Source organism: Mytilus galloprovincialis, chromosome 9 (genome assembly GCF_965363235.1).
Source record: "Mytilus galloprovincialis chromosome 9, xbMytGall1.hap1.1, whole genome shotgun sequence".
NCBI classification, from domain to species: Eukaryota; Metazoa; Mollusca; class Bivalvia; order Mytilida; family Mytilidae; genus Mytilus; species Mytilus galloprovincialis.
In genome coordinates this window covers 82,542,636-82,567,080 of record NC_134846.1, presented here as the reverse complement: position 1 = coordinate 82,567,080, position 24,445 = coordinate 82,542,636, and the positions used below count along the sequence as shown (strand labels likewise).

Genomic DNA, 24,445 nt, shown 5'->3' with positions numbered 1-24,445 from the left:
CTTATATTTAAACCACTTGCTATCCTACAGAAGAAAAGAAAGATATTATGTGAGATGGAACAGGTACAATAGACATTGTAAAGTGCTTTTGATACAAATTTAGTGAGGTCTTTATTGTGGACTTCAAATTTTATGTACCAAGAACCCCACTTTTGACTTCATCCAAACAGGGCGTTAGACAAGGGTCATTTATACAACACATTTTGTACATATTGTCTGAGATAATCTTCTTTTCTGTAGATTCTGAGTTCAAAAACAAGTAAAAGAACTAGATAAAGGCATAGAAACACAAGTATTGACACATGAAAGCCTGTCAGATAGAAAGTCAGGATGCCATGTATGCATCAGTATTGAAAAAGCCTTGAAATGCCTATTTTGACCATAAAATGCCAAAATTGGTCATTTTTGCAGATATTCTATTAAATAAAAGTTTAAATCCTTTAGTTTCATGCTATTTGACAAATTGACACCACCAAATCATTTAGGGAAGATGCCAAAGTACAGATTCTATATTTACAGACTTCACCTCTTAGGTCCGAGAACACAATTAATTCGTAGTGCATTTCTTTTAGAACATAAATGAAAATTAAAAAATTCCCACCTGCGCTTTCTCAATGAAATTTTTACAGTGTGTTGTACTACTTTTGGGACAAATTATATCAAAATTATAGAAAACTTCATCGCCTCTAACTCAAAATATGGACAATTTTGTGTTTAGGGTGTCTTGAAATCTTTTGACAGCTTCCGAAGTGCTAATTTTTAACCTTTTTCAGCTGGACCAAATCACTACTTTTCTGTAAAATTCTGGACCCAAATTTTTTTACAGTGTAATTTCACCCCCCTACTTACAATTTGAGGCATTAAACATGGAGAAATAAATTTGGAAGAGGTATAAAAATTATTGGCAAGTAACCCACTGTTAACACTAGGGACTATATTCGTGAACAACGAAAATCAAGGGACGACAATTGTGGTCTCGGACCTAATAGGATAGAAAGAGTTGACAAATCTTAAAAAAACTTGGTATGACCAAAGCTTAATAAATTATAACACTACTTGCAAAGTTTCGTAACAATAGGATATATATTATAGACAATATGTTAAATTCTATACTCATCTTTGCGTGTTAAATTTTGACGTTAAAATTGAATAATTTCAACTATCAACATTTTGGGCTTTGAAAATTAAAATATTGCAAAAAAATACTTTTTAAATGCCCTAATATATCATTTATTATGTACTAAAAGCAATAGAGTACTCATTTGATTTATCAGAGTTAGCATAATTATTCAAAAGTCAAATTTATATCAGCCTGGGCCTAAAAATTGAGGTTTTTCAATGAAAGGGGGCCTTACATGAAGATGTAATATTTTCCAGCAATTTTAAATTTGTGAAGCTTTTTGGTTATAAATAATCCTTACATATGTATTGAATGTACTTTAAATGGAAAGAAAAGTCACAAATAACATATCATATTAGTTTAAAAGGGTCTTAAGCCAAGTAAGACTGGAAAAAAATAAGGGTCAATTTAGGCCGTGCCACATATTTACATTAAAAAATGCATATTGAGGCTATAAGAAATAAAAAATTGTGTCTTTTTTATCATTTCTATACTCATGTGATATGATACAACAAATCTGAGCACAAAAAGGCTCTTGCAATTAACTTTTCTTACAGACAGTATGGTCTGATACAAAGATTTTTGCCTTTTTAATGAAAAACTTGATTGTAATTTTAGTCTCAACAGGCTTATATTTAAACCACTTGCTATCCTACAGAAGAAAAGAAAGATATTATGTGAGATGGAACAGGTACAATAGACATTGTAAAGTGCTTTTGATACAAATTTAGTGAGGTCTTTATTGTGGACTTCAAATTTTATGTACCAAGAACCCCACTTTTGACTTCATCCAAACAGGGCGTTAGACAAGGGTCATTTATACAACACATTTTGTACATATTGTCTGAGATAATCTTCTTTTCTGTAGATTCTGAGTTCAAAAACAAGTAAAAGAACTAGATAAAGGCATAGAAACACAAGTATTGACACATGAAAGCCTGTCAGATAGAAAGTCAGGATGCCATGTATGCATCAGTATTGAAAAAGCCTTGAAATGCCTATTTTGACCATAAAATGCCAAAATTGGTCATTTTTGCAGATATTCTATTAAATAAAAGTTTAAATCCTTTAGTTTCATGCTATTTGACAAATTGACACCACCAAATCATTTAGGGAAGATGCCAAAGTACAGATTCTATATTTACAGACTTCACCTCTTAGGTCCGAGAACACAATTAATTCGTAGTGCATTTCTTTTAGAACATAAATGAAAATTAAAAAATTCCCACCTGCGCTTTCTCAATGAAATTTTTACAGTGTGTTGTACTACTTTTGGGACAAATTATATCAAAATTATAGAAAACTTCATCGCCTCTAACTCAAAATATGGACAATTTTGTGTTTAGGGTGTCTTGAAATCTTTTGACAGCTTCCGAAGTGCTAATTTTTAACCTTTTTCAGCTGGACCAAATCACTACTTTTCTGTAAAATTCTGGACCCAAATTTTTTTACAGTGTAATTTCACCCCCCTACTTACAATTTGAGGCATTAAACATGGAGAAATAAATTTGGAAGAGGTATAAAAATTATTGGCAAGTAACCCACTGTTAACACTAGGGACTATATTCGTGAACAACGAAAATCAAGGGACGACAATTGTGGTCTCGGACCTAATAGGATAGAAAGAGTTGACAAATCTTAAAAAAACTTGGTATGACCAAAGCTTAATAAATTATAACACTACTTGCAAAGTTTCGTAACAATAGGATATATATTATAGACAATATGTTAAATTCTATACTCATCTTTGCGTGTTAAATTTTGACGTTAAAATTGAATAATTTCAACTATCAACATTTTGGGCTTTGAAAATTAAAATATTGCAAAAAAATACTTTTTAAATGCCCTAATATATCATTTATTATGTACTAAAAGCAATAGAGTACTCATTTGATTTATCAGAGTTAGCATAATTATTCAAAAGTCAAATTTATATCAGCCTGGGCCTAAAAATTGAGGTTTTTCAATGAAAGGGGGCCTTACATGAAGATGTAATATTTTCCAGCAATTTTAAATTTGTGAAGCTTTTTGGTTATAAATAATCCTTACATATGTATTGAATGTACTTTAAATGGAAAGAAAAGTCACAAATAACATATCATATTAGTTTAAAAGGGTCTTAAGCCAAGTAAGACTGGAAAAAAATAAGGGTCAATTTAGGCCGTGCCACATATTTACATTAAAAAATGCATATTGAGGCTATAAGAAATAAAAAATTGTGTCTTTTTTATCATTTCTATACTCATGTGATATGATACAACAAATCTGAGCACAAAAAGGCTCTTGCAATTAACTTTTCTTACAGACAGTATGGTCTGATACAAAGATTTTTGCCTTTTTAATGAAAAACTTGATTGTAATTTTAGTCTCAACAGGCTTATATTTAAACCACTTGCTATCCTACAGAAGAAAAGAAAGATATTATGTGAGATGGAACAGGTACAATAGACATTGTAAAGTGCTTTTGATACAAATTTAGTGAGGTCTTTATTGTGGACTTCAAATTTTATGTACCAAGAACCCCACTTTTGACTTCATCCAAACAGGGCGTTAGACAAGGGTCATTTATACAACACATTTTGTACATATTGTCTGAGATAATCTTCTTTTCTGTAGATTCTGAGTTCAAAAACAAGTAAAAGAACTAGATAAAGGCATAGAAACACAAGTATTGACACATGAAAGCCTGTCAGATAGAAAGTCAGGATGCCATGTATGCATCAGTATTGAAAAAGCCTTGAAATGCCTATTTTGACCATAAAATGCCAAAATTGGTCATTTTTGCAGATATTCTATTAAATAAAAGTTTAAATCCTTTAGTTTCATGCTATTTGACAAATTGACACCACCAAATCATTTAGGGAAGATGCCAAAGTACAGATTCTATATTTACAGACTTCACCTCTTAGGTCCGAGAACACAATTAATTCGTAGTGCATTTCTTTTAGAACATAAATGAAAATTAAAAAATTCCCACCTGCGCTTTCTCAATGAAATTTTTACAGTGTGTTGTACTACTTTTGGGACAAATTATATCAAAATTATAGAAAACTTCATCGCCTCTAACTCAAAATATGGACAATTTTGTGTTTAGGGTGTCTTGAAATCTTTTGACAGCTTCCGAAGTGCTAATTTTTAACCTTTTTCAGCTGGACCAAATCACTACTTTTCTGTAAAATTCTGGACCCAAATTTTTTTACAGTGTAATTTCACCCCCCTACTTACAATTTGAGGCATTAAACATGGAGAAATAAATTTGGAAGAGGTATAAAAATTATTGGCAAGTAACCCACTGTTAACACTAGGGACTATATTCGTGAACAACGAAAATCAAGGGACGACAATTGTGGTCTCGGACCTAATAGGATAGAAAGAGTTGACAAATCTTAAAAAAACTTGGTATGACCAAAGCTTAATAAATTATAACACTACTTGCAAAGTTTCGTAACAATAGGATATATATTATAGACAATATGTTAAATTCTATACTCATCTTTGCGTGTTAAATTTTGACGTTAAAATTGAATAATTTCAACTATCAACATTTTGGGCTTTGAAAATTAAAATATTGCAAAAAAATACTTTTTAAATGCCCTAATATATCATTTATTATGTACTAAAAGCAATAGAGTACTCATTTGATTTATCAGAGTTAGCATAATTATTCAAAAGTCAAATTTATATCAGCCTGGGCCTAAAAATTGAGGTTTTTCAATGAAAGGGGGCCTTACATGAAGATGTAATATTTTCCAGCAATTTTAAATTTGTGAAGCTTTTTGGTTATAAATAATCCTTACATATGTATTGAATGTACTTTAAATGGAAAGAAAAGTCACAAATAACATATCATATTAGTTTAAAAGGGTCTTAAGCCAAGTAAGACTGGAAAAAAATAAGGGTCAATTTAGGCCGTGCCACATATTTACATTAAAAAATGCATATTGAGGCTATAAGAAATAAAAAATTGTGTCTTTTTTATCATTTCTATACTCATGTGATATGATACAACAAATCTGAGCACAAAAAGGCTCTTGCAATTAACTTTTCTTACAGACAGTATGGTCTGATACAAAGATTTTTGCCTTTTTAATGAAAAACTTGATTGTAATTTTAGTCTCAACAGGCTTATATTTAAACCACTTGCTATCCTACAGAAGAAAAGAAAGATATTATGTGAGATGGAACAGGTACAATAGACATTGTAAAGTGCTTTTGATACAAATTTAGTGAGGTCTTTATTGTGGACTTCAAATTTTATGTACCAAGAACCCCACTTTTGACTTCATCCAAACAGGGCGTTAGACAAGGGTCATTTATACAACACATTTTGTACATATTGTCTGAGATAATCTTCTTTTCTGTAGATTCTGAGTTCAAAAACAAGTAAAAGAACTAGATAAAGGCATAGAAACACAAGTATTGACACATGAAAGCCTGTCAGATAGAAAGTCAGGATGCCATGTATGCATCAGTATTGAAAAAGCCTTGAAATGCCTATTTTGACCATAAAATGCCAAAATTGGTCATTTTTGCAGATATTCTATTAAATAAAAGTTTAAATCCTTTAGTTTCATGCTATTTGACAAATTGACACCACCAAATCATTTAGGGAAGATGCCAAAGTACAGATTCTATATTTACAGACTTCACCTCTTAGGTCCGAGAACACAATTAATTCGTAGTGCATTTCTTTTAGAACATAAATGAAAATTAAAAAATTCCCACCTGCGCTTTCTCAATGAAATTTTTACAGTGTGTTGTACTACTTTTGGGACAAATTATATCAAAATTATAGAAAACTTCATCGCCTCTAACTCAAAATATGGACAATTTTGTGTTTAGGGTGTCTTGAAATCTTTTGACAGCTTCCGAAGTGCTAATTTTTAACCTTTTTCAGCTGGACCAAATCACTACTTTTCTGTAAAATTCTGGACCCAAATTTTTTTACAGTGTAATTTCACCCCCCTACTTACAATTTGAGGCATTAAACATGGAGAAATAAATTTGGAAGAGGTATAAAAATTATTGGCAAGTAACCCACTGTTAACACTAGGGACTATATTCGTGAACAACGAAAATCAAGGGACGACAATTGTGGTCTCGGACCTAATAGGATAGAAAGAGTTGACAAATCTTAAAAAAACTTGGTATGACCAAAGCTTAATAAATTATAACACTACTTGCAAAGTTTCGTAACAATAGGATATATATTATAGACAATATGTTAAATTCTATACTCATCTTTGCGTGTTAAATTTTGACGTTAAAATTGAATAATTTCAACTATCAACATTTTGGGCTTTGAAAATTAAAATATTGCAAAAAAATACTTTTTAAATGCCCTAATATATCATTTATTATGTACTAAAAGCAATAGAGTACTCATTTGATTTATCAGAGTTAGCATAATTATTCAAAAGTCAAATTTATATCAGCCTGGGCCTAAAAATTGAGGTTTTTCAATGAAAGGGGGCCTTACATGAAGATGTAATATTTTCCAGCAATTTTAAATTTGTGAAGCTTTTTGGTTATAAATAATCCTTACATATGTATTGAATGTACTTTAAATGGAAAGAAAAGTCACAAATAACATATCATATTAGTTTAAAAGGGTCTTAAGCCAAGTAAGACTGGAAAAAAATAAGGGTCAATTTAGGCCGTGCCACATATTTACATTAAAAAATGCATATTGAGGCTATAAGAAATAAAAAATTGTGTCTTTTTTATCATTTCTATACTCATGTGATATGATACAACAAATCTGAGCACAAAAAGGCTCTTGCAATTAACTTTTCTTACAGACAGTATGGTCTGATACAAAGATTTTTGCCTTTTTAATGAAAAACTTGATTGTAATTTTAGTCTCAACAGGCTTATATTTAAACCACTTGCTATCCTACAGAAGAAAAGAAAGATATTATGTGAGATGGAACAGGTACAATAGACATTGTAAAGTGCTTTTGATACAAATTTAGTGAGGTCTTTATTGTGGACTTCAAATTTTATGTACCAAGAACCCCACTTTTGACTTCATCCAAACAGGGCGTTAGACAAGGGTCATTTATACAACACATTTTGTACATATTGTCTGAGATAATCTTCTTTTCTGTAGATTCTGAGTTCAAAAACAAGTAAAAGAACTAGATAAAGGCATAGAAACACAAGTATTGACACATGAAAGCCTGTCAGATAGAAAGTCAGGATGCCATGTATGCATCAGTATTGAAAAAGCCTTGAAATGCCTATTTTGACCATAAAATGCCAAAATTGGTCATTTTTGCAGATATTCTATTAAATAAAAGTTTAAATCCTTTAGTTTCATGCTATTTGACAAATTGACACCACCAAATCATTTAGGGAAGATGCCAAAGTACAGATTCTATATTTACAGACTTCACCTCTTAGGTCCGAGAACACAATTAATTCGTAGTGCATTTCTTTTAGAACATAAATGAAAATTAAAAAATTCCCACCTGCGCTTTCTCAATGAAATTTTTACAGTGTGTTGTACTACTTTTGGGACAAATTATATCAAAATTATAGAAAACTTCATCGCCTCTAACTCAAAATATGGACAATTTTGTGTTTAGGGTGTCTTGAAATCTTTTGACAGCTTCCGAAGTGCTAATTTTTAACCTTTTTCAGCTGGACCAAATCACTACTTTTCTGTAAAATTCTGGACCCAAATTTTTTTACAGTGTAATTTCACCCCCCTACTTACAATTTGAGGCATTAAACATGGAGAAATAAATTTGGAAGAGGTATAAAAATTATTGGCAAGTAACCCACTGTTAACACTAGGGACTATATTCGTGAACAACGAAAATCAAGGGACGACAATTGTGGTCTCGGACCTAATAGGATAGAAAGAGTTGACAAATCTTAAAAAAACTTGGTATGACCAAAGCTTAATAAATTATAACACTACTTGCAAAGTTTCGTAACAATAGGATATATATTATAGACAATATGTTAAATTCTATACTCATCTTTGCGTGTTAAATTTTGACGTTAAAATTGAATAATTTCAACTATCAACATTTTGGGCTTTGAAAATTAAAATATTGCAAAAAAATACTTTTTAAATGCCCTAATATATCATTTATTATGTACTAAAAGCAATAGAGTACTCATTTGATTTATCAGAGTTAGCATAATTATTCAAAAGTCAAATTTATATCAGCCTGGGCCTAAAAATTGAGGTTTTTCAATGAAAGGGGGCCTTACATGAAGATGTAATATTTTCCAGCAATTTTAAATTTGTGAAGCTTTTTGGTTATAAATAATCCTTACATATGTATTGAATGTACTTTAAATGGAAAGAAAAGTCACAAATAACATATCATATTAGTTTAAAAGGGTCTTAAGCCAAGTAAGACTGGAAAAAAATAAGGGTCAATTTAGGCCGTGCCACATATTTACATTAAAAAATGCATATTGAGGCTATAAGAAATAAAAAATTGTGTCTTTTTTATCATTTCTATACTCATGTGATATGATACAACAAATCTGAGCACAAAAAGGCTCTTGCAATTAACTTTTCTTACAGACAGTATGGTCTGATACAAAGATTTTTGCCTTTTTAATGAAAAACTTGATTGTAATTTTAGTCTCAACAGGCTTATATTTAAACCACTTGCTATCCTACAGAAGAAAAGAAAGATATTATGTGAGATGGAACAGGTACAATAGACATTGTAAAGTGCTTTTGATACAAATTTAGTGAGGTCTTTATTGTGGACTTCAAATTTTATGTACCAAGAACCCCACTTTTGACTTCATCCAAACAGGGCGTTAGACAAGGGTCATTTATACAACACATTTTGTACATATTGTCTGAGATAATCTTCTTTTCTGTAGATTCTGAGTTCAAAAACAAGTAAAAGAACTAGATAAAGGCATAGAAACACAAGTATTGACACATGAAAGCCTGTCAGATAGAAAGTCAGGATGCCATGTATGCATCAGTATTGAAAAAGCCTTGAAATGCCTATTTTGACCATAAAATGCCAAAATTGGTCATTTTTGCAGATATTCTATTAAATAAAAGTTTAAATCCTTTAGTTTCATGCTATTTGACAAATTGACACCACCAAATCATTTAGGGAAGATGCCAAAGTACAGATTCTATATTTACAGACTTCACCTCTTAGGTCCGAGAACACAATTAATTCGTAGTGCATTTCTTTTAGAACATAAATGAAAATTAAAAAATTCCCACCTGCGCTTTCTCAATGAAATTTTTACAGTGTGTTGTACTACTTTTGGGACAAATTATATCAAAATTATAGAAAACTTCATCGCCTCTAACTCAAAATATGGACAATTTTGTGTTTAGGGTGTCTTGAAATCTTTTGACAGCTTCCGAAGTGCTAATTTTTAACCTTTTTCAGCTGGACCAAATCACTACTTTTCTGTAAAATTCTGGACCCAAATTTTTTTACAGTGTAATTTCACCCCCCTACTTACAATTTGAGGCATTAAACATGGAGAAATAAATTTGGAAGAGGTATAAAAATTATTGGCAAGTAACCCACTGTTAACACTAGGGACTATATTCGTGAACAACGAAAATCAAGGGACGACAATTGTGGTCTCGGACCTAATAGGATAGAAAGAGTTGACAAATCTTAAAAAAACTTGGTATGACCAAAGCTTAATAAATTATAACACTACTTGCAAAGTTTCGTAACAATAGGATATATATTATAGACAATATGTTAAATTCTATACTCATCTTTGCGTGTTAAATTTTGACGTTAAAATTGAATAATTTCAACTATCAACATTTTGGGCTTTGAAAATTAAAATATTGCAAAAAAATACTTTTTAAATGCCCTAATATATCATTTATTATGTACTAAAAGCAATAGAGTACTCATTTGATTTATCAGAGTTAGCATAATTATTCAAAAGTCAAATTTATATCAGCCTGGGCCTAAAAATTGAGGTTTTTCAATGAAAGGGGGCCTTACATGAAGATGTAATATTTTCCAGCAATTTTAAATTTGTGAAGCTTTTTGGTTATAAATAATCCTTACATATGTATTGAATGTACTTTAAATGGAAAGAAAAGTCACAAATAACATATCATATTAGTTTAAAAGGGTCTTAAGCCAAGTAAGACTGGAAAAAAATAAGGGTCAATTTAGGCCGTGCCACATATTTACATTAAAAAATGCATATTGAGGCTATAAGAAATAAAAAATTGTGTCTTTTTTATCATTTCTATACTCATGTGATATGATACAACAAATCTGAGCACAAAAAGGCTCTTGCAATTAACTTTTCTTACAGACAGTATGGTCTGATACAAAGATTTTTGCCTTTTTAATGAAAAACTTGATTGTAATTTTAGTCTCAACAGGCTTATATTTAAACCACTTGCTATCCTACAGAAGAAAAGAAAGATATTATGTGAGATGGAACAGGTACAATAGACATTGTAAAGTGCTTTTGATACAAATTTAGTGAGGTCTTTATTGTGGACTTCAAATTTTATGTACCAAGAACCCCACTTTTGACTTCATCCAAACAGGGCGTTAGACAAGGGTCATTTATACAACACATTTTGTACATATTGTCTGAGATAATCTTCTTTTCTGTAGATTCTGAGTTCAAAAACAAGTAAAAGAACTAGATAAAGGCATAGAAACACAAGTATTGACACATGAAAGCCTGTCAGATAGAAAGTCAGGATGCCATGTATGCATCAGTATTGAAAAAGCCTTGAAATGCCTATTTTGACCATAAAATGCCAAAATTGGTCATTTTTGCAGATATTCTATTAAATAAAAGTTTAAATCCTTTAGTTTCATGCTATTTGACAAATTGACACCACCAAATCATTTAGGGAAGATGCCAAAGTACAGATTCTATATTTACAGACTTCACCTCTTAGGTCCGAGAACACAATTAATTCGTAGTGCATTTCTTTTAGAACATAAATGAAAATTAAAAAATTCCCACCTGCGCTTTCTCAATGAAATTTTTACAGTGTGTTGTACTACTTTTGGGACAAATTATATCAAAATTATAGAAAACTTCATCGCCTCTAACTCAAAATATGGACAATTTTGTGTTTAGGGTGTCTTGAAATCTTTTGACAGCTTCCGAAGTGCTAATTTTTAACCTTTTTCAGCTGGACCAAATCACTACTTTTCTGTAAAATTCTGGACCCAAATTTTTTTACAGTGTAATTTCACCCCCCTACTTACAATTTGAGGCATTAAACATGGAGAAATAAATTTGGAAGAGGTATAAAAATTATTGGCAAGTAACCCACTGTTAACACTAGGGACTATATTCGTGAACAACGAAAATCAAGGGACGACAATTGTGGTCTCGGACCTAATAGGATAGAAAGAGTTGACAAATCTTAAAAAAACTTGGTATGACCAAAGCTTAATAAATTATAACACTACTTGCAAAGTTTCGTAACAATAGGATATATATTATAGACAATATGTTAAATTCTATACTCATCTTTGCGTGTTAAATTTTGACGTTAAAATTGAATAATTTCAACTATCAACATTTTGGGCTTTGAAAATTAAAATATTGCAAAAAAATACTTTTTAAATGCCCTAATATATCATTTATTATGTACTAAAAGCAATAGAGTACTCATTTGATTTATCAGAGTTAGCATAATTATTCAAAAGTCAAATTTATATCAGCCTGGGCCTAAAAATTGAGGTTTTTCAATGAAAGGGGGCCTTACATGAAGATGTAATATTTTCCAGCAATTTTAAATTTGTGAAGCTTTTTGGTTATAAATAATCCTTACATATGTATTGAATGTACTTTAAATGGAAAGAAAAGTCACAAATAACATATCATATTAGTTTAAAAGGGTCTTAAGCCAAGTAAGACTGGAAAAAAATAAGGGTCAATTTAGGCCGTGCCACATATTTACATTAAAAAATGCATATTGAGGCTATAAGAAATAAAAAATTGTGTCTTTTTTATCATTTCTATACTCATGTGATATGATACAACAAATCTGAGCACAAAAAGGCTCTTGCAATTAACTTTTCTTACAGACAGTATGGTCTGATACAAAGATTTTTGCCTTTTTAATGAAAAACTTGATTGTAATTTTAGTCTCAACAGGCTTATATTTAAACCACTTGCTATCCTACAGAAGAAAAGAAAGATATTATGTGAGATGGAACAGGTACAATAGACATTGTAAAGTGCTTTTGATACAAATTTAGTGAGGTCTTTATTGTGGACTTCAAATTTTATGTACCAAGAACCCCACTTTTGACTTCATCCAAACAGGGCGTTAGACAAGGGTCATTTATACAACACATTTTGTACATATTGTCTGAGATAATCTTCTTTTCTGTAGATTCTGAGTTCAAAAACAAGTAAAAGAACTAGATAAAGGCATAGAAACACAAGTATTGACACATGAAAGCCTGTCAGATAGAAAGTCAGGATGCCATGTATGCATCAGTATTGAAAAAGCCTTGAAATGCCTATTTTGACCATAAAATGCCAAAATTGGTCATTTTTGCAGATATTCTATTAAATAAAAGTTTAAATCCTTTAGTTTCATGCTATTTGACAAATTGACACCACCAAATCATTTAGGGAAGATGCCAAAGTACAGATTCTATATTTACAGACTTCACCTCTTAGGTCCGAGAACACAATTAATTCGTAGTGCATTTCTTTTAGAACATAAATGAAAATTAAAAAATTCCCACCTGCGCTTTCTCAATGAAATTTTTACAGTGTGTTGTACTACTTTTGGGACAAATTATATCAAAATTATAGAAAACTTCATCGCCTCTAACTCAAAATATGGACAATTTTGTGTTTAGGGTGTCTTGAAATCTTTTGACAGCTTCCGAAGTGCTAATTTTTAACCTTTTTCAGCTGGACCAAATCACTACTTTTCTGTAAAATTCTGGACCCAAATTTTTTTACAGTGTAATTTCACCCCCCTACTTACAATTTGAGGCATTAAACATGGAGAAATAAATTTGGAAGAGGTATAAAAATTATTGGCAAGTAACCCACTGTTAACACTAGGGACTATATTCGTGAACAACGAAAATCAAGGGACGACAATTGTGGTCTCGGACCTAATAGGATAGAAAGAGTTGACAAATCTTAAAAAAACTTGGTATGACCAAAGCTTAATAAATTATAACACTACTTGCAAAGTTTCGTAACAATAGGATATATATTATAGACAATATGTTAAATTCTATACTCATCTTTGCGTGTTAAATTTTGACGTTAAAATTGAATAATTTCAACTATCAACATTTTGGGCTTTGAAAATTAAAATATTGCAAAAAAATACTTTTTAAATGCCCTAATATATCATTTATTATGTACTAAAAGCAATAGAGTACTCATTTGATTTATCAGAGTTAGCATAATTATTCAAAAGTCAAATTTATATCAGCCTGGGCCTAAAAATTGAGGTTTTTCAATGAAAGGGGGCCTTACATGAAGATGTAATATTTTCCAGCAATTTTAAATTTGTGAAGCTTTTTGGTTATAAATAATCCTTACATATGTATTGAATGTACTTTAAATGGAAAGAAAAGTCACAAATAACATATCATATTAGTTTAAAAGGGTCTTAAGCCAAGTAAGACTGGAAAAAAATAAGGGTCAATTTAGGCCGTGCCACATATTTACATTAAAAAATGCATATTGAGGCTATAAGAAATAAAAAATTGTGTCTTTTTTATCATTTCTATACTCATGTGATATGATACAACAAATCTGAGCACAAAAAGGCTCTTGCAATTAACTTTTCTTACAGACAGTATGGTCTGATACAAAGATTTTTGCCTTTTTAATGAAAAACTTGATTGTAATTTTAGTCTCAACAGGCTTATATTTAAACCACTTGCTATCCTACAGAAGAAAAGAAAGATATTATGTGAGATGGAACAGGTACAATAGACATTGTAAAGTGCTTTTGATACAAATTTAGTGAGGTCTTTATTGTGGACTTCAAATTTTATGTACCAAGAACCCCACTTTTGACTTCATCCAAACAGGGCGTTAGACAAGGGTCATTTATACAACACATTTTGTACATATTGTCTGAGATAATCTTCTTTTCTGTAGATTCTGAGTTCAAAAACAAGTAAAAGAACTAGATAAAGGCATAGAAACACAAGTATTGACACATGAAAGCCTGTCAGATAGAAAGTCAGGATGCCATGTATGCATCAGTATTGAAAAAGCCTTGAAATGCCTATTTTGACCATAAAATGCCAAAATTGGTCATTTTTGCAGATATTCTATTAAATAAAAGTTTAAATCCTTTAGTTTCATGCTATTTGACAAATTGACACCACCAAATCATTTAGGGAAGATGCCAAAGTACAGATTCTATATTTACAGACTTCACCTCTTAGGTCCGAGAACACAATTAATTCGTAGTGCATTTCTTTTAGAACATAAATGAAAATTAAAAAATTCCCACCTGCGCTTTCTCAATGAAATTTTTACAGTGTGTTGTACTACTTTTGGGACAAATTATATCAAAATTATAGAAAACTTCATCGCCTCTAACTCAAAATATGGACAATTTTGTGTTTAGGGTGTCTTGAAATCTTTTGACAGCTTCCGAAGTGCTAATTTTTAACCTTTTTCAGCTGGACCAAATCACTACTTTTCTGTAAAATTCTGGACCCAAATTTTTTTACAGTGTAATTTCACCCCCCTACTTACAATTTGAGGCATTAAACATGGAGAAATAAATTTGGAAGAGGTATAAAAATTATTGGCAAGTAACCCACTGTTAACACTAGGGACTATATTCGTGAACAACGAAAATCAAGGGACGACAATTGTGGTCTCGGACCTAATAGGATAGAAAGAGTTGACAAATCTTAAAAAAACTTGGTATGACCAAAGCTTAATAAATTATAACACTACTTGCAAAGTTTCGTAACAATAGGATATATATTATAGACAATATGTTAAATTCTATACTCATCTTTGCGTGTTAAATTTTGACGTTAAAATTGAATAATTTCAACTATCAACATTTTGGGCTTTGAAAATTAAAATATTGCAAAAAAATACTTTTTAAATGCCCTAATATATCATTTATTATGTACTAAAAGCAATAGAGTACTCATTTGATTTATCAGAGTTAGCATAATTATTCAAAAGTCAAATTTATATCAGCCTGGGCCTAAAAATTGAGGTTTTTCAATGAAAGGGGGCCTTACATGAAGATGTAATATTTTCCAGCAATTTTAAATTTGTGAAGCTTTTTGGTTATAAATAATCCTTACATATGTATTGAATGTACTTTAAATGGAAAGAAAAGTCACAAATAACATATCATATTAGTTTAAAAGGGTCTTAAGCCAAGTAAGACTGGAAAAAAATAAGGGTCAATTTAGGCCGTGCCACATATTTACATTAAAAAATGCATATTGAGGCTATAAGAAATAAAAAATTGTGTCTTTTTTATCATTTCTATACTCATGTGATATGATACAACAAATCTGAGCACAAAAAGGCTCTTGCAATTAACTTTTCTTACAGACAGTATGGTCTGATACAAAGATTTTTGCCTTTTTAATGAAAAACTTGATTGTAATTTTAGTCTCAACAGGCTTATATTTAAACCACTTGCTATCCTACAGAAGAAAAGAAAGATATTATGTGAGATGGAACAGGTACAATAGACATTGTAAAGTGCTTTTGATACAAATTTAGTGAGGTCTTTATTGTGGACTTCAAATTTTATGTACCAAGAACCCCACTTTTGACTTCATCCAAACAGGGCGTTAGACAAGGGTCATTTATACAACACATTTTGTACATATTGTCTGAGATAATCTTCTTTTCTGTAGATTCTGAGTTCAAAAACAAGTAAAAGAACTAGATAAAGGCATAGAAACACAAGTATTGACACATGAAAGCCTGTCAGATAGAAAGTCAGGATGCCATGTATGCATCAGTATTGAAAAAGCCTTGAAATGCCTATTTTGACCATAAAATGCCAAAATTGGTCATTTTTGCAGATATTCTATTAAATAAAAGTTTAAATCCTTTAGTTTCATGCTATTTGACAAATTGACACCACCAAATCATTTAGGGAAGATGCCAAAGTACAGATTCTATATTTACAGACTTCACCTCTTAGGTCCGAGAACACAATTAATTCGTAGTGCATTTCTTTTAGAACATAAATGAAAATTAAAAAATTCCCACCTGCGCTTTCTCAATGAAATTTTTACAGTGTGTTGTACTACTTTTGGGACAAATTATATCAAAATTATAGAAAACTTCATCGCCTCTAACTCAAAATATGGACAATTTTGTGTTTAGGGTGTCTTGAAATCTTTTGACAGCTTCCGAAGTGCTAATTTTTAACCTTTTTCAGCTGGACCAAATCACTACTTTTCTGTAAAATTCTGGACCCAAATTTTTTTACAGTGTAATTTCACCCCCCTACTTACAATTTGAGGCATTAAACATGGAGAAATAAATTTGGAAGAGGTATAAAAATTATTGGCAAGTAACCCACTGTTAACACTAGGGACTATATTCGTGAACAACGAAAATCAAGGGACGACAATTGTGGTCTCGGACCTAATAGGATAGAAAGAGTTGACAAATCTTAAAAAAACTTGGTATGACCAAAGCTTAATAAATTATAACACTACTTGCAAAGTTTCGTAACAATAGGATATATATTATAGACAATATGTTAAATTCTATACTCATCTTTGCGTGTTAAATTTTGACGTTAAAATTGAATAATTTCAACTATCAACATTTTGGGCTTTGAAAATTAAAATATTGCAAAAAAATACTTTTTAAATGCCCTAATATATCATTTATTATGTACTAAAAGCAATAGAGTACTCATTTGATTTATCAGAGTTAGCATAATTATTCAAAAGTCAAATTTATATCAGCCTGGGCCTAAAAATTGAGGTTTTTCAATGAAAGGGGGCCTTACATGAAGATGTAATATTTTCCAGCAATTTTAAATTTGTGAAGCTTTTTGGTTATAAATAATCCTTACATATGTATTGAATGTACTTTAAATGGAAAGAAAAGTCACAAATAACATATCATATTAGTTTAAAAGGGTCTTAAGCCAAGTAAGACTGGAAAAAAATAAGGGTCAATTTAGGCCGTGCCACATATTTACATTAAAAAATGCATATTGAGGCTATAAGAAATAAAAAATTGTGTCTTTTTTATCATTTCTATACTCATGTGATATGATACAACAAATCTGAGCACAAAAAGGCTCTTGCAATTAACTTTTCTTACAGACAGTATGGTCTGATACAAAGATTTTTGCCTTTTTAATGAAAAACTTGATTGTAATTTTAGTCTCAACAGGCTTATATTTAAACCACTTGCTATCCTACAGAAGAAAAGAAAGATATTATGTGAGATGGAACAGGTACAATAGACATTGTAAAGTGCTTTTGATACAAATTTAGTGAGGTCTTTATTGTGGACTTCAAATTTTATGTACCAAGAACCCCACTTTTGACTTCATCCAAACAGGGCGTTAGACAAGGGTCATTTATACAACACATTTTGTACATATTGTCTGAGATAATCTTCTTTTCTGTAGATTCTGAGTTCAAAAACAAGTAAAAGAACTAGATAAAGGCATAGAAACACAAGTATTGACACATGAAAGCCTGTCAGATAGAAAGTCAGGATGCCATGTATGCATCAGTATTGAAAAAGCCTTGAAATGCCTATTTTGACCATAAAATGCCAAAATTGGTCATTTTTGCAGATATTCTATTAAATAAAAGTTTAAATCCTTTAGTTTCATGCTATTTGACAAATTGACACCACCAAATCATTTAGGGAAGATGCCAAAGTACAGATTCTATATTTACAGACTTCACCTCTTAGGTCCGAGAACACAATTAATTCGTAGTGCATTTCTTTTAGAACATAAATGAAAATTAAAAAATTCCCACCTGCGCTTTCTCAATGAAATTTTTACAGTGTGTTGTACTACTTTTGGGACAAATTATATCAAAATTATAGAAAACTTCATCGCCTCTAACTCAAAATATGGACAATTTTGTGTTTAGGGTGTCTTGAAATCTTTTGACAGCTTCCGAAGTGCTAATTTTTAACCTTTTTCAGCTGGACCAAATCACTACTTTTCTGTAAAATTCTGGACCCAAATTTTTTTACAGTGTAATTTCACCCCCCTACTTACAATTTGAGGCATTAAACATGGAGAAATAAATTTGGAAGAGGTATAAAAATTATTGGCAAGTAACCCACTGTTAACACTAGGGACTATATTCGTGAACAACGAAAATCAAGGGACGACAATTGTGGTCTCGGACCTAATAGGATAGAAAGAGTTGACAAATCTTAAAAAAACTTGGTATGACCAAAGCTTAATAAATTATAACACTACTTGCAAAGTTTCGTAACAATAGGATATATATTATAGACAATATGTTAAATTCTATACTCATCTTTGCGTGTTAAATTTTGACGTTAAAATTGAATAATTTCAACTATCAACATTTTGGGCTTTGAAAATTAAAATATTGCAAAAAAATACTTTTTAAATGCCCTAATATATCATTTATTATGTACTAAAAGCAATAGAGTACTCATTTGATTTATCAGAGTTAGCATAATTATTCAAAAGTCAAATTTATATCAGCCTGGGCCTAAAAATTGAGGTTTTTCAATGAAAGGGGGCCTTACATGAAGATGTAATATTTTCCAGCAATTTTAAATTTGTGAAGCTTTTTGGTTATAAATAATCCTTACATATGTATTGAATGTACTTTAAATGGAAAGAAAAGTCACAAATAACATATCATATTAGTTTAAAAGGGTCTTAAGCCAAGTAAGACTGGAAAAAAATAAGGGTCAATTTAGGCCGTGCCACATATTTACATTAAAAAATGCATATTGAGGCTATAAGAAATAAAAAATTGTGTCTTTTTTATCATTTCTATACTCATGTGATATGATACAACAAATCTGAGCACAAAAAGGCTCTTGCAATTAACTTTTCTTACAGACAGTATGGTCTGATACAAAGATTTTTGCCTTTTTAATGAAAAACTTGATTGTAATTTTAGTCTCAACAGGCTTATATTTAAACCACTTGCTATCCTACAGAAGAAAAGAAAGATATTATGTGAGATGGAACAGGTACAATAGACATTGTAAAGTGCTTTTGATACAAATTTAGTGAGGTCTTTATTGTGGACTTCAAATTTTATGTACCAAGAACCCCACTTTTGACTTCATCCAAACAGGGCGTTAGACAAGGGTCATTTATACAACACATTTTGTACATATTGTCTGAGATAATCTTCTTTTCTGTAGATTCTGAGTTCAAAAACAAGTAAAAGAACTAGATAAAGGCATAGAAACACAAGTATTGACACATGAAAGCCTGTCAGATAGAAAGTCAGGATGCCATGTATGCATCAGTATTGAAAAAGCCTTGAAATGCCTATTTTGACCATAAAATGCCAAAATTGGTCATTTTTGCAGATATTCTATTAAATAAAAGTTTAAATCCTTTAGTTTCATGCTATTTGACAAATTGACACCACCAAATCATTTAGGGAAGATGCCAAAGTACAGATTCTATATTTACAGACTTCACCTCTTAGGTCCGAGAACACAATTAATTCGTAGTGCATTTCTTTTAGAACATAAATGAAAATTAAAAAATTCCCACCTGCGCTTTCTCAATGAAATTTTTACAGTGTGTTGTACTACTTTTGGGACAAATTATATCAAAATTATAGAAAACTTCATCGCCTCTAACTCAAAATATGGACAATTTTGTGTTTAGGGTGTCTTGAAATCTTTTGACAGCTTCCGAAGTGCTAATTTTTAACCTTTTTCAGCTGGACCAAATCACTACTTTTCTGTAAAATTCTGGACCCAAATTTTTTTACAGTGTAATTTCACCCCCCTACTTACAATTTGAGGCATTAAACATGGAGAAATAAATTTGGAAGAGGTATAAAAATTATTGGCAAGTAACCCACTGTTAACACTAGGGACTATATTCGTGAACAACGAAAATCAAGGGACGACAATTGTGGTCTCGGACCATAATTGGTAATATTATGGTCAACATTCTCATGTATCAAATGTATTTCAAAAAGATATAATCTTGACTTAAAGAAATATTTTTCTTCACCACTCCAACGTACATGATTTAATTAGAAACTCATAAAGATATAATCTTGACTTGAAGAAATATTATTATTTCCTACTGTAACGTCCATGAAAGAATTATAAATTCATTATCCTTTAACAAATCGTTTTAGCTAATATCTCACGAAAAATCTCAACAAATGAAAACTATAATGGCCAATTTGCCTTCGAGCAGTTGTAACTGGACGTATGTCCTTAAAAGGGCAAAATTAAAATCTTTAAATCAGTAAATCTTTCTTATGTATAAAGGTAAGAGTCAGGGTTTTTTTTCTGTGCTAAGAATTAAACTTAATATACTTTGTTAAATCATATTGTGATATACTTGTAAAAAGCTTATTAACTTATAAAAGATTCTTTTTTTTATCAAACATTCAAATGATCTAGAACAAAAATAATTAACATTTAAAAGAAACGATTTTTAATGGAAATTATTCTTACATGATTTGTAAATCTGCAAAAACTTGAATGTGATTTGTCCTTTAGAATTTGCTTCCGTCATGGTTTATATTTCAATAGAACTGAAACTATTTTCGCAACTTATTTGTATCTTGTGTCGAGTTCATCGTGCTATGTTTATGCACAATAGACATGAATGGAATACTGGTGTTTCAAAATAGATGGAGATGATTTTTTTTTTATTATATATATATAATGATGTCTGAACTGGGCCGCTCACTAGCAAACTTTGCATAAAAATCCTGTTAGTAAGCGCCAATAAGACAGCAACTGAACGACAACAATAACCGGAAGATATCTACAGTTCAGACATGTGATCCAAAAAATAATATAAATAATCATTAGATAAAATGTTCTATTGGATTTATAAATCTAAAGTCATAAGACGGTGTCATCATTTTGAAATTTGGAACGGGTGATATTTTGTGATTGATTGATTGTTGCTTGTATAACGTGCAGTGGCATGCATTTATTGCATAATTGGTACTGAAAATAGGGTTTAGTTAGATAGAGCAAACATTTTGCATTGCAACAGACCACTAACAGACATCTCGAAGAGTTTGAGACAGACACCAACAACAATCTTAATGATGTTGATGTACTAGCGGCTTATAACTATATGTCAGTTTACGGACTTCAAAAAAGGGAAAACCCATACTGCATGTTTGGCAGCTATAAAAGGCCCCGACATGACAAAAAGTCTTTTTTCCATTTTGTTTTGGATTTTTACACTCAAAATCATAAATCGTATGGATGAAATTAATAAAGAGTTGCACAATGTATTACGGAAAAGAAGTGAATGGATAATACCGATTAATGGGGTCTTTGAATGAAGCAAAGAATTAACGTGAAAATATTCTTTAAAGACCTTATTGAGATCCGATCTATTGTTTAGCAGTGTTTTTTTTCTAAAATCATTCAAGCGTAAAGTTGTCGAAAGTTGTTGATATAGATTCTGGGATGACATCTAACGCTTAATTATAGAATATTAACAAAATTTGCAATCCTGATAGAAAAGATATATTCAAAATATAAAATAATTTGTAAACTTTCTCATCTGACAAAAAGTTAAAAACCTATTAAGGGACGACATCAAAAATTCAATGAAGGATAAATAAATTAGTATTTTGGGGTTGGAGTCAAATTTGCTGCAAGTTTTGTTTAATTGACAGGGGGTAGGGGGTCTTGGAAATTGGATGTAGACCTTAACCGAACACATTATCACTACCTTATATGTTCCTCAGTCTCTATAATTTCTTCTGAGAGCAAAATTACCTGTTTTTCCCCAGTCTCTATACCGTTTATGCCGAGATCAGAATTACCGGTTGTAGATTTAATCACCATACATGTTAAACATGATAACAGATATAATATATTTGACATATTAATGTTCCTTTCTCTTTTCTTTGTAGACTACTAGTATCTGTATAATTAACAATCAATTAATATATAATTGACCTGTGTAAACATGTATTACTTATACTTACTTTAATCAATATCGGACAAGAAAAACTTTTAAATAGATAAGACGCTAATTTCTTCTTCAGATGGTCACAAAATGGAATCCTCAATTTTTGATTTTGACAGTGGTGTTATTTGGTAAGTGAAATTTAATTAGATTGCCAGTAATTGTTGTTTTATATCTTTTTGAGTATTAAAGTAACCACACCATATATAGCAATTGTTAAATTACAATAAATATGTCCATTTTCAAAGTTTCAATTAAAACCATTCTTCTCATCAATGAATTCTGTTGTGTTTTATCTGATCTATTTAGAATAAAGAGCGAGCGTTTTTTAATGAAATAAAAATTGGTCGTTACATTAAAATTCCTCGAGAACAAAGACTGTGTAAAACCTGCAAAGTCATCGGAAGAAGAATTTCATTTCAAGTATTCTCCACTGCAAGGTAAACGAAAATATCAGACCAAATTTATATAATGATATACAATTAGATGACGAACATTTTATACATTTACCCAAGGACGTATGTTAGTTATACGTCCTTGATTTACCTGATGATCAAAAAATATTTTCATATATTAAACCCCGCTTTCTTTAGACATGTTAGAATTATTGGCTTCTTTATTAAAAGGTCATTAGAACTGAGGACAGAGGTCTTGTTTAAGAATTGAATGCTTCTTTTTGTAACTACATTGGGGTGTAAAAGCGTTGACCGAAGTACATATTTGTATGAATCGCGGAAGCTCTTTATTCCAAAAATGTGCGCACGGTCAACGCTTTTACAACCCTATGAAGTTACAAAAAGAAGCATTCAATACTTATAATAACATTTTCTAACACGATTTTTATCAATTTTTTACGTGCACTTTTAAAATTGTGGGACCATGTGTTATCATAAATGGTAATGCAATTGCTTAAGGAATAACACGTGATGTGCCAATCAGAATCAGAATAACGTATTATAATGAAATATGCATCTAAAGTAATTATTGTTACATGGATATTGAATATTGTAATGATTATAAATTTATCACTTAAGGTTTTGTGTCTATTTATTGGATTAACTTTGAAATTCGTATATTATTTTGCTTTTTATATTTTTGCTTATTGTTTGTTTAAACTTGTATTGCCACAAACATTGTAAATGTTTTAATGACAATTATAATAAAATTCTATTTTTGACAGCCTCTGTTGCACACGGATATAAAAGAGTATGTTACCATACAAACTGGGCCCAGTATAGAACAGCACCATACACGTTCTTACCAGCCGACATCGATCCTCTCCTGTGCACACATATTATCTATTCTTTCGGGAAAGTCGTGGGAAATACCATACAACCTTATGAATGGAATGATGAATCAACAGACTGGTCGGTTGGTAAGTCTAGATTTTGAACATATTTGTAATATTTCAGAGTGAAAAAATAAAAGTATTCGCTGCAGTGTTATCCATTTGTAAAAATATGTCAAGGCAGAAAAGTGGAGTTTTATTTGTCAGAAACAAATTGCGTTTGAAAATCATTAGAGTGAGATAGATTTTGATTAAAACTTAAACTGACTAGACAGATACATGTAAATTGTTCAATAAATAAGTTGTAGCTTAAATAAATGAAAAGGGAAGGAAAAATGTAATCTACCAGTATTTAGCCGCGTTAACCTGAAAAAAGTGTATGCAATCAAATCTAATGATAATGCGAGCAAATTTAAAGCACACAGTCAGAATATTTTGGCCCTACTTATTCAAATTTGTTCAGTAAGTCGATATCAAAATGCCAAATATTTAAAACAATCAAATAATCATCAGGTAAATATAAAGAGACCGCCAACCTGAAGATGAAGAATCCTGACTTGAAGATATTACTAGCCATTGGAGGATGGACTCATGGTTCGGCGCCGTTTACTGCCCTAGTAGACAATACTCAAGACATGGAAACATTTGCGGCTTATGTCATTGAATACCTGAGATATATAAACTTTGATGGACTTGACCTTGATTGGGAGTATCCAGCAAACAGAGGAAGTCCTCCTGAAGATAAACTAAGATTTACTGATTTATGTCGCGTAAGAATAACGATACAGAATATATATGCTCTAAGAATATAGAGATAAGTTAAGACCAGTGGCGGATCCAGAAATTTTCATAAGTGGGGCCCACTGACTGCCTAAGAGAGGGCCCGCTCCAGTCATGCTTCAATGGTTTTCTATAT

General features: G+C 30.9%; 1 protein-coding gene across 4 annotated transcripts in view; it reads left to right on the top strand.

Annotated features, from left to right (window-relative positions):
• LOC143046140 (putative chitinase 10) overlaps nt 1–24,445 on the top strand; it is a 76,013-nt gene that overhangs the window by 11,088 nt on the left and 40,480 nt on the right. For all 4 annotated transcript variants that reach the window (XM_076219151.1, XM_076219152.1, XM_076219150.1 and 1 more), the window contains exons 2-4: nt 22,321–22,372; nt 23,422–23,616; nt 24,043–24,299. In XM_076219151.1, coding sequence (XP_076075266.1) covers nt 22,321–22,372; nt 23,422–23,616; nt 24,043–24,299 — 504 coding nt within the window. The remainder of the gene's footprint in view (nt 1–22,320; nt 22,373–23,421; nt 23,617–24,042; nt 24,300–24,445) is intronic.